Source organism: Thalassophryne amazonica, chromosome 10, assembly GCF_902500255.1.
Source record: "Thalassophryne amazonica chromosome 10, fThaAma1.1, whole genome shotgun sequence".
NCBI classification, from domain to species: Eukaryota; Metazoa; Chordata; class Actinopteri; order Batrachoidiformes; family Batrachoididae; genus Thalassophryne; species Thalassophryne amazonica.
Genome location: NC_047112.1, coordinates 82750966 through 82763045, shown reverse-complemented (window position 1 = coordinate 82763045; position 12080 = coordinate 82750966). Strand labels below are relative to the sequence as shown.

At 38.3% G+C, this 12080-nt stretch overlaps 1 protein-coding gene across 2 annotated transcripts in view; it reads right to left on the bottom strand.

The window, feature by feature from the left end:
- Positions 1-263: 263 nt before the first annotated feature.
- LOC117519059 (cadherin-2-like) overlaps positions 264-12080 on the bottom strand; it is a 294157-nt gene continuing 282340 nt past the window's right edge. Inside the window, exons 16-18 of one of the 2 annotated variants that reach the window (XR_004563157.1) lie at positions 8211-8892; positions 2042-2044; positions 264-293 (exon numbers count right to left, since the gene is read on the bottom strand). Coding sequence is in view for 1 of the 2 variants with exons in the window: in XM_034180364.1 (XP_034036255.1) it covers positions 8686-8892 (207 nt within the window). In the remaining variant the exon portion in view is untranslated. Of the gene's footprint in view, positions 294-2041; positions 2045-8035; positions 8893-12080 lie in introns of those variants that run through there. The other variant, XM_034180364.1, reaches the window with a different exon arrangement.

Here is a 12080-nt window from a genome sequence, read left to right as displayed (position 1 = left end):
ATTTACATTGTGTATTTATATTTACATTTTTTGTTTTTTATTTTTTATTTTTTTACTTTACTTTTGATAGTCTGTGTGCTTCTTACCCTGTGTGCTGCTATAAAATGCTACTGGAAAGTCAAATGGCATCATATTCAAAATGACTTGAGGGTGTCATTGCTGCCAAAGGTGCATCAACAAAGTATTGAGCAAAGAGTGTGAACACTTATGTACATTTATGCACATGTGATTTCTTATTATTATTTTATTTTTATTTTTAACAAATTGGCAATAATAATAAAAATAATAAAAAACTTTCATGTGGTCATTTGGGGTGTTGTGAGTAGATGTCTGAGGGGAAAAAAATTAACTCCATTTTGGAATAAGGCTGTAATGTGGAAAAAAGCGAAGCACTGTGAATACTTTGTAAATGCAGTGTACGTGTGTGTGTGTCTGTGTGATATATATATATATATATATATATATATATATATATATATATATATATATATATATATATATATGTATATATATATATATATATATATATATATATATATATATATATATATGAGGTCTGTTAGAAACGTATTGGACCTTTTTATTTTTTGCAAAAACCTGATGGATTTGAATCACGTGTGTTTGCATGAGCAAACCTTGAACCTTCGTGCGCATGCGTGAATTTTTTCACGCCTGTCGATTGCGTCATTTGCTGGCAAGCAGCCTTTGTGTGAGGTCGTGTGTTGTGCACTCGGCGGATTTTCATTGCAAGGAAAATGATGGAACGACTGGAGCAGCACTGCATCAAATTTTGCCAGAAACTGGGCGACAGCCAGGTGGAAACCATTTGGAAGATTCAGATGGCTGTCGGTGACTTTTCAGTCGTGTGACTATCCGAGAAATTGTGGAAGAGGTTGGCATAATTTTTCGGAGTCCAGCACGTCCTGTGAGACTTCAACACAAAGGTGCTTTTGCTCCGCCGTCAGCAGCTTCGGCACGAATTTCACTGCCACTCTTATCATGGCCAAATCTTCTGTCACAGTGGAATGTGCCAAAAAAGTGCTGATGTCCACCAATTCCGCAATTTCTCGGATAGTCACACGATGGTCCCGCATCACCACCGCGTTCACTTTGGAAATGATCTGGTCATTTCAGCATGTTGATGGCCGACCGGAGCGTGGCTCGCTCTCCACCGTGGTGCGGTCGTCTTTAAACCGGTTGTACCGCTCCTTAATCTGTGTGACGCCCATAGCATCGTCACCGAAAGCCGTCTGAATCTTCTGAATGGTTTCCACCTGGCTGTCGCCAGTTTCTGGCAAAATCTGATGCAGTAGCGCTGCTCCAGTCATTCCGTTATTTTCCTTGCAATGAAACTCCGCCGAGAGCACAACACACACCTCACACAAATGCTGCTTACCAGCAAATAATGCAATCAACAGGCGAGAAAAAATTCACGCATGCGCACGAAGGTTCAAGGTTGGCTCATGCAAGCACACATGATTCAAATCCATCAGGTTTTTGCAAAAAATAAAAAGGTCGGATACTTTTCTAACAGACCTCATGTATACGCGTATACAGACTAGCGTCCTGTCCTGGGTGTACCCCGCCTCACGCTCTATGACTGCTGGGATAGGCTCCAGCCCCCCGCAACCCTTAATTGGACTAAGCGGTAGAAGATGGATGGATGGATGGAGATATATATATATATAAAATTTTTTGACAGCCCAGAAAAACCAATCACTGTGATCAAACATTTTCTGCATGATCATGTGGCCAAATCATGTACAGTTTTTAGTTCAGTCTTTCCTTTTCGATGTTTTAACCCTTTATCTTTTACACCACATGATCAATATAACCTCCTCTTCTGAAGTTACCTAAGAAACAAATCATCCGTCTCCAGTTTTCCAGAAAACACAGAACGTGATGATTTTAATTAATTAATTAATTTTCTGCGAGACTTTATTGTCTTGCAGAACAAACTTTAGGTTTCTTGAAATGAGAAAAACACCATTATTTCCCAGTAAAACCATTTCCTGGTATTCACATTTCATTTTTTTGAGACACCCTATTTCTATATTTAACACACACACACACACACACACACACACATATATATATATATATATATATATATATATATATATATATATATATGTGTGTGTGTGTGTGTGTGTGTGTGTGTGTGTTAAATATAATTTGACACAGCGTTTGATTAGATTTTAAATAACTTATCCTTTGATGATTGAGCAATTTATTTAAAAATGTGTAGGTCTGAAGTTATACCTGTGATTTTGTACATCACAACAAGCTCTCATGCAGGTCTCCAGATGTTAATCTTCAAAATGATGCTCATTGTCAGTTTACAACATTGTCAACCATATCCTCATCACTGATGGTAACGTAACTGTCAGCTTCCACTCTGTAAATAATAGGCTAGCTGGCATTGTGATTTTTTTTGTTTTTAAATCTTTATTGAGGAGACATTCATGCAAGCTTGTGATTCATGTACACACAGTGGGCAGAATGTGTCAACAAAAGTTAGAACTCTCAAACAGGAGCATTTCCCCCATGTCACTTAAAAAAACAGCAATTTTTGACTCCTGTCAATATCACCATCATTTTCCCTTTAGAAAAGTACAAGATGAGAACATAAATTTATACTTATTCATAATTTGTTATGAGATACAACAGCAAAAAATTGTTTTTGTGGTTGTATCCTATTTTCAAGAATCGATACTAAAGTTATCCAAAAAGTACTCCAATTATGTCTTTTTGTAATCCATTGGATTGTCATTGTTATTAGTATCATCGCTGTATATTATTTTCTTTGTTCCCAATTAAAAATTAGGTGGCTAGAATAATCAGCAACACTCAGTTACTGATTAGGGAGGAGGAGTAATAGGAAGACAGGGACCGGAAGGAGAGGAACAGTAGTAGCCAGTAAACCAGTCGCGATCGGTATGTCTGGTATTTATATTTGCAAATTCTTTGTTTTATTTTTGTTTTTTTGTATTTACTTTCACTTCTGATGCTCTGTGAGCTTCTTACCCTGTGTACTGCTATACAGTGCTGCTGGAACCTCAGTTTCCCTGAGGGTGTTTTCCCAAGGGATTAATAAAGTTCTATCTAATCTCAAATCTAATCTATAAATTGTATATACAGTATTCTTACTGTGATCTCATTATAATTTGAGCAAATTAACAGGCAGTTGAAAATAAACTCAATGTAGGTTTTGAGTACACATTTTGTACAGTTATTATTCTCAGTACACGTTTTTATAATAAAAAGTATAGTCACAAAGTACAACTGATTATTTTATTTATTATTATTTTCAATGGTGTTAATTTATTATTTTCATTAATAACCATGTAGTAATGGATTCAAAATTACCTTTTTGACACCTTAAAGGCACAATTTGTTCAAGAGGCTTGTAATCTGTTGTAAATCCAAGGTTAGATCTTCTGTATTTAGTCAGTGTGTTAGTGTGTGGTGTTTAGCATAGTTGTAAATGACTGGAAAAATACTGTTTTCCCATAATGAAAAGATAAAAACATGCAAAAATGTTTTAATTTGTAATTCAAATTGAACATATACAAGGATTCAGGTTATTTTTGTTATATATGTTTTGTTTTCAGAGAACACAGTCAAAAGAACACAGAGAAAAAAAAAATCAAAAACTACAATCTGTACATATTTCAGTTTACAGTGAATAGCCATTTGATAGTACCAGAGAACACTAAGGCGAATCATCAGCAGATAGAAGAAACATGACCTTTGTTGTATTTAATCCACCAAAGCAGAGTATCAAGAAATATCTTTGCTACAAAACACAGACTGATGACTCCCTTTATTAGCAATCAGCTGCATAAGTTACATTTGTAATAACAGCAAAACAAAGAACAGAAGGTATCTACTGAGAGGCAAGCATTACTGTACACATCTTCTCATTAGCTTTGGAAAACCAAAAATATATCAGCTCTTTGTACAGCTCTGGGTTTTTATATATATATATATATATATATATATATATATATATATATATATATATATATATATATATTTACCAAGCTTTTCTTTTTACTAAACATGTAACCTTTGTCCTGAGAGTGCTATTAGAGTTGGTAAAATGAAAAGCATTACGCCAGCCCTACGCTACACAATGATACAATGCAAACCTATGTTATGTCACAAAAACGCATGCTGTACAGTGCATCAGGAAAAAGTTCACAGTGCATTACTTTTTCTGCATTTTATGTTACAGCCTTGTTCCAAAATGGAGTAAATTAATTCCACCCCCTCGTCCTCAAAATTCAACTCACAACACCCCATAATGACAACATTAAAAAGTTTTTTTTTTATTTGTACAAACTTGAAAGAAATAAACTACAAAATTATATGTATCCACACCATTTCCTCAATATTTTGTTGATGCACCTTTGCCAGCAATAACAGCCTCAAGTCATCTTAAATATGCCACAAGCTTGGTGCACCTATCTTTGGGCAGTTTTGTCCATTCCTCTTTGCAGCACCTCTCAAGCTCCATTTTCAGACCTCTCCAGTGATGTTCAATCAGAATCAGGTCTGGGCTCTGGCTGGGCCACTCAAGGACATTCACAGAGTTGTCCTGAAGCCACTTCTTTGATATCTTGGCTGTGTGCTGAGGGTCACTGTCCTGCTGAAAGATGATCAGTTGCCCCAGTCTGAGGTCAATAGTGCTCTGGAGCAGGTTTCCATCCACAATGTTTCTGTACATTGCTGCATTCATCCATTCCTCAATCCTGACTAGTCTCCCAGTTCCTGCTGCTGAAAAACATCCACATAGCATGATGTTGCCACCACAATGCTTCACTGTAGGGATGGTGCCTCACACAAAATCGATGTTCAATCTTTGTCGAAACTTTGTGGAAACAGGATGCACCTGAGCTCAATTTTGAGCTTCATGGCAAAGGTTGTGAATGCTTATGTACATGTGATTTCTTAGTTTTATTATTATTAATAATTTTGCAAAAATCAGAAAAAAATAAACGTTTTTCACATTGTCATTATGGGATATTGTGTGTAGAATTTTGAGGAAAAAAATAATTTCATCCATTTTGGAATAAAGCTGTAACATGACAAAATGTGAAAGAAATGAAGCGTTTTCAGTACTTTCTGGATGCACTGTATTTCACCATATATAGAGTAAATGTGTTCGGATCCTGTGTATTGTTAAGATGAGACCACATTGTGACAATTTGAACATGTTCAAAAATCCAATGACAGCCCACTTCTGTATTTCCCGTATTACATCATAATGCATATTGCATGGTGTTATATACATGTTATTACAAGCAGAGAAGCATGCACATATTCACAGGGGCATACAGGCGTGCACACACACCGACAAGGCAAACACAGATACTAGCACTTCACACACATACGGAATAACACACTCCCCTGTGGACAAATACCACAATAAGCCCACCTAACATTAATTATGAATTATTGTGAGGTGGGGACAGATATTTTCATTGTTGAAACCCACAGAGTAGCAGCAGAATGAAAAAAAAAACTACAGAAAAAAAAAATAACTACAGAGCTTGAAATGCTATTGTGTGTGCATGAAATCAATAATTAAATACTTTTGACAGTACATACGGCCAAGTCATTCACATCAACACCTGGGCAAAGGCTAGGTTGAAGTGGTGACTCACAAGTATATATATCTCTCTGAGCAAAAAAAAATCTATTCTGTGCTCAATAAATGCTTTCCGTGGTTGCTATCTTCCACATAAACATGCAATAATAATGTATCTCACATGGTGTTTTTTGCTCTCTGAATTCACTCTAATGTTCTCTGTGAGTAGTCATTGAAGCACAGCATACAAACAAATCAAACATGGAAACTTAGTACATGGGAAGAAACTGTATCTTATGCACACGCAGTAGCCTTTTGAGTGCTCTGTGCAATGAAACATAGCCCCAGTATACATTTTTCTCTATCATTTTGGAGCTCTGCATTGAGATGGAACAATCTGCTACAGTTCAAACCCTCCTCTTTCACAGCACAGAGGGAACTACAGTCACATCAAAACAATATACGCTGTTATTCTGCAGTTCTTCTGTAATATGTTGCTGCGTTATATTAACACATTTATGATAGGAAAATATTAGAGTGTATCATTGTGAAGTGTATGGCCAGCTTTATCCTCCACCAGTGTTAAAATTTCGAGTAAATTCTGCTTGCCAAGAAGAAGGTTCCCAGATAAACGGATCAACGGCCACCCATGCATCTATAAGGTGAAGCGGATGAGGGTCTACAACTCCCCCTACCTCCCCCCCACAACCACGGTGGGTTGGTTTTGTAAAAAATATGAGCCTGGACCAATTCCTTCAGCTCGAAGACTACAATGTTACCAGATAGCTATTACAAACCTTTTTAAACTAAAGATTTGTTTCCCAAAAACATCATCATAGAGACTTTCATATTTACTACAGCCTACATCTGAGAATATTTCTGTTCCTCGTCATCTGCCATCTCACATGATCACAGTGAATACAGCACAGTGAACAGGCTCGCCTACACAATTATTATTATTCGCTGCATCATATTATATTCATGTATATTATGATGATTTTGTTCACCTCTTTACTTGTGCACCCTTGATGTACCATCAGCAATCTCACAGTATTTTGATAGCATTTTCTGTTTCACTTTCTTGATTTTATTTTATATTTTTTTTTTATCCCAATATGCATACCCACTGCTGGGAATAATGACATGGGATTAATACTGACATAATAAGGGGATGACATTTAAATTTAACAACTTTACTGCTTGATGTGAGGTTAAAAGGATACACCTCAAGAACAAAATTTATCATAAAAATATCTCTCAATCTATAACACATAAAAATATTCCACAAATTGAAAGGTCAGAGAGCCAAGCACAAATATTGCTCCATTTTCTTGATGAATTCTGTAACAACTGACAACTAACAAACAATTCTCGTGTTGATTGCAACATTTATGCTGTTTAACTTACTTTCTTGTAGATATTTAACACCACTGATCGTCAAATTAAAGCACCTCAAGACTTGTCAGCATCCTATCAGCACCACGGACAGCTCAATTTAAAATGTTTTTATCAGTATGGATGTGTATACTTATTTATTTTGCAGCCTGTTTTGGGAAAGAGGATGAATAAAGAAATATAAACTTGGACAGGACATACCCCCAACAAGGTTCAACAATCTGCCGTTTACATCTATGATATTTTCTTTTCCTCTTTCTTATTCATTGTTAGATGGTCACTGTTTTAACTGTTTTTCTAGAATTTTTAGTTTCTGATTATTGGCATTTGATGCTAATCTTGATCTTTGTTGCTGATCAACAATTTGTGGTCATGGTTTTGATCATTCAAGTTTGAGCCTGATTGCTGTTCTTTGATTTTTTTAATATACCTAAAGGAAATTTTCATTGCCTTGTGTTTTTCAGTGCTTCTTTGTCTTTCTTGCCTTGATCCATCCTCTAATGTTGATCAAAGGAAGCAGAAATTGAACCCTGATCTGAGCGCTTTGACATTTAATGGTAGTCTCTTTTATTTCAGCTCAGCCTTTGATCTGAATTCCTTTGATCCTTATCATTGAAATTAGATGTTTGCTGACTTTGACCTTGTCTAAAGATCAAATATCTAAGGTAAGCTCAGAATAATGAAGATGATTGTTAAATGCCAAAGAGTAGCAGATCAAGAGTCAGGTTTGCGATCAACATCAAAGAAGTGAAACATCAAAGGTAGAATCAGGATCAAAGATAAATGGTTAAGGGCAGGATCCATCATTTGGTCTGAATCTAAAGCACAAGTAATCAGCTCTTTTTTGACCCAAGGTCAACCTCTCATCACATTTCACTGATAGACAGACAGACAAACAACAAAACCATAACCTTCTTGGTAGCAAGCAGCCGCGGTCTCTAGATCTACTGTGTTGGCACATTAAAAGTTGAGCTGAAGTAAAAATAATAATAAAAATAAGAGTAATAATGGAAACACCCAGAGCTGTACAATAAAGTCATATAATTTTGCTAGTAGTATCATCCAAGGCTCATCATAGTCAGCATTGTCTTTCACAATACCCATACAGTGTTTCTCTGTGGAAATGACTCACACTCACAAACATACATCCAGGTAAGAAGAATCCAAACGCACACTCATTATCATGGCGAAGTGCTCTTCCATGTTGCAACTGCAAAACACTGCGAGCACTTTAAAGCAACGCACACAATCAAGACTGAACACAATCAAAAGAATGTACAAAAAGGCACGTTTGACCCCAGTGCTCTTGTACTGTGAGATTCAAGTGTAAATGAGCATCTGTAGCATGGCTGTCGTCGCTCTTCTTCATCACACGGACAACACCCCCCACTGAGATCACTGCTGTGGCTGCTCAAAATAGTTAGCATGGTGGCTAAAGCTCTGGTGACAATGTTCATTAGCCTCAGTGCTAATTGGTGCTGAGCCAGGAGTCAGCTTGGTCTCTACTGTTTGCAAATCTCCTCAAGAGGAAGCAAGTCTCTTGACAAGCCATTACACAGTAATCCAGATGTGCCACTTGTGCATCCCCATACATCCTGTGTGTTTACCCCATTTCCTCTTTGTGTATCTCCACCCCGCTGAGCCCTGTAGCATTGAAGGGGTGGAGGTTGTTGTTACAGGAAGGTTCGAGGGCACTAATCTTCCCCTCCACCGTACAGGTCAGCCAGCTTGCGGAAGCGTGGCCCCCAGTCGCCAAGGTAGTCGTAGTCCTGGTCTCCACAGCTGGAAGAGGAGTGTAAGGAGCTGAGCGAACCAGCGGTGGAGCCGCTGCCCTCGTAGTCGAATACCAGCAGGGAGTCGTATGGGGGAGCGGTGGGGTCGTTGTCTGCTGCCTTTAAGCCCTGCAATGACAATAACAAAGGCGACGGGAAATTTAGTACAGAACAATGCAAAAAGAAAGAGCACAGTAATGTCTCGCTCCAACTACTGCTACGCTGTCAGAGTGTGGAGGAGTGGACAGGGAATAGAACGGTTGTGTTTTATTAAAGCGTCTGATAGGAAAGAGACGGGAAGGTGAGCACGGTGCATGGCAGTGCCAAATAAAAGTGGTTAGAGAGGCCGGCCGTGTCAAGCTCTGCATTGCAAATCCACTCCTACTTTTAAACTGTCAGAGTGCCGAGCAGTGTACATTATTTTCCACAGACAGCTCATACTGCAACAGCATTCTTGGACTTTTATTGATGGTGTGTGAATGAAAAGAGAAGGAGCTTTTGCTGGAAGGCAGATTACAAGAATTATAAGAATTGAAAAGTTTGCTGTTATAATTCATGATTTTTCAAGGCGATATTGCATTTAACAGGACAAAAAAACACAGATTTTTTAATATATATATAAGAATTACAGCTTCAGATTATGATTTATTCAAGCAGATACTTTGATGTTGTTTCAACCTGTGTGAAAATACACACTTCTGCTAATATTTCATACTAAAAGTCAGGAAAGGGAAAGTGTTGTGACCTTTGAGCCACTGGAAAGATGTTAATGCACCGGTGTGGTGCGCTTCATTGATATGAAGTCAAACTGGAATGAAGAAAAAGATATAAAAATGTTGATCTAACTGCAGCTAATTAGTAGTGACATTTGTCAGTCTAATTTTGACAACAGGTTTAAGTGAGGGTTTTTTTTTTCTTTTGGTGAGTTAATGGGTCTGTGCACAATACATCAAAGTGTGTGAACGGAGAGCAAGGACCAAAGCTCCCTGAGTTCCCAACCCCCCCCCCCCCCACTTCATATGTCAGGGGTCGCATTTTATAACATTAGTAATTGCATCATTCACAATCAAATTTCAATCGCTAACTTGCATCAAACACTAGCTATGCAGGCAAACTTACTGGTGTTGTGGAATAAAATGTTCCCCATCCTGTTTTACACGGTGAAATAAACACTTTAAGTCTCCCGGTGGTCTTTTGGTAATTTATTCAAGCTTGAAGTCGCCCACCGGTCCCACACAGTACAAAGTCTGCAGTGGGAGGGTTAAAGACAAAACCTTCCCTCCCCATCAGCACATTTAAGCCCCGGGAGCACAACTCGCCCCAGGGGGTGTGGTTAATACAGACACTGAGCTCTGAGAGGCATAATGTTAGCAGTTTCAGTTGAAAGCAAAATAACATTACTGATAATTACTGTCTGGAACATAAATCTTGGCCAAGCATGCAAGGTTGTTCCACGCAGACAAAACACTGTTTAGCTGTCGTTTTTATATGACTGCATGCAAATGAAGCATCATGAAACATAGGCATCTGTAAGATCTCCTCTACATTGATGCATCAGATAATGTTAAACAAGGTGACATCTTCATGCCTTTGTGGGTGCTGTAGCTTGCTTTTGGTGATATGGTATTTCTAAAGGTACCAGTGGTTAAGCATTTTCTCATCTTTTGCTAAGTTACACAATGCGTTGGAAGCTGAGTGTCTAACCCAGAATGCATTTGCACTCACAGGTGCTACACTGTTTGGTGACCCATTAGATTCTGTGCTCTGCAGTGTTTGTTTGATTGTTTTAGCCAAGTGGTAAACTTCGATGGTCTCAGATGGAGTCCTACCAGAAGAAGAAAAAGTTGCAGTTCCTTGACTGGCCACTTGAAGCTGACTCCAAAAGGGAGCACATTCCCACAGGAGTTCATGTTAAAATGTCCAACTTTAGATCAGAAATAAACATGTTTACAGCCTAATACAAAAAACAGTTTTGGTCTCTATAGATAGTTTCCTCCTCCATGACAACTGCACAGGTGGTGAATTTTTCTTTAAGACTTTTTAAGTCATACATTTCTGATTAATTGGGGCCGTGGTTGTTTTGAGTGACAGCTGCTGAACCGAATTCCTCTGCCTTTCGTAACATCCACAGAGTCCGTTTGCAGTGGCTGCTAGCGGTTGTGAAGGCTGTTTGTTTTCACTGAAGTATTTTATTGCAGACACTTGGAATAATATGGGTTAATGTGTGATGAACTGTGCTAACGGATCATCTAAGACAGGGGTGCCCAACACGTCGATCTCGATTTTCCAGTCAATTGCAAAGACAGTGTGGGTCGATTGCATGCCATTTAAAAAAAAAAAAGAAAAAAAAAAAGAGAGATTTGCCCAATCATCCATCTACCAATCATCCATCCTCATGATGGCAATTTCCACTTGACTGATGGACAGGGCAGTCAGTCTGAGATCTCATCTTTTCTAACACATGGGTCACCACACATGTGCGTGAGATCTAATTTTTTTCCCATGTAAGTCAAAGTTTGCACGGTAAACTGCGTGCTAATGTGGAGCAAGCTAATTATCTGATTAGCGGTGAGGTTTATTTCTTCTAAAAGGAATGGATATAAAAATCAGTGGTGGAGCTGGACCGCGTAACAAAGCAAAAACTTACCACTTCCATCCAGAATAGGAGGAGAACGTTTTCTTCTTGATGTCCTATTCGAAGTGTGTTTGTCTGATCTACCTATGTACCATTGCTATTCCAAAGAAGGAAAATGTGGAGTGGCACTTTCGGACTGTTCATAAAAGCTATGACACAGACTTATCTCCAGAAAGCGAGCTAAGAAAGTGAAAGGTGAAGGAACTAAAATCACAGTTGTCCAGAGAGCAGTCATTTTTCTCACACCTGACTTCAAAAGCGAAGGCAGCCACTGAAGTATCCTTCCGGGTGAGTCACTCCATCATTAAGTGCAAGAAGTCCTTCCAAGATGGAGAGATGATAAAGGAGGCATTTGTTGAAGCAGCTGAAAAACTGGAAATATTATCTTTAATCAAAGCTCTCTAGCTATCAAGAAGCACCGTTTACACGGCGCTCTGAAGTCCTGGCCGAGGATTTGACATAGCAGCTTTGGAATGACATCACAGACTGTGAACCTTTTTCATTGCAACTGGAAAAATCTTCAAATGTGAGTGATAAAGCCCAGCTGTGCATTTTTATTAAGATGGTGTTTAAAGATATGACCGCAAAAAGAGGAGCTGCTAACAATACTGCCCATGAAAGAACACACATGGGGAGAGGACATTTTTCAGTCTTTCAAAAACTTTGTGAAAACCCAGCTCCC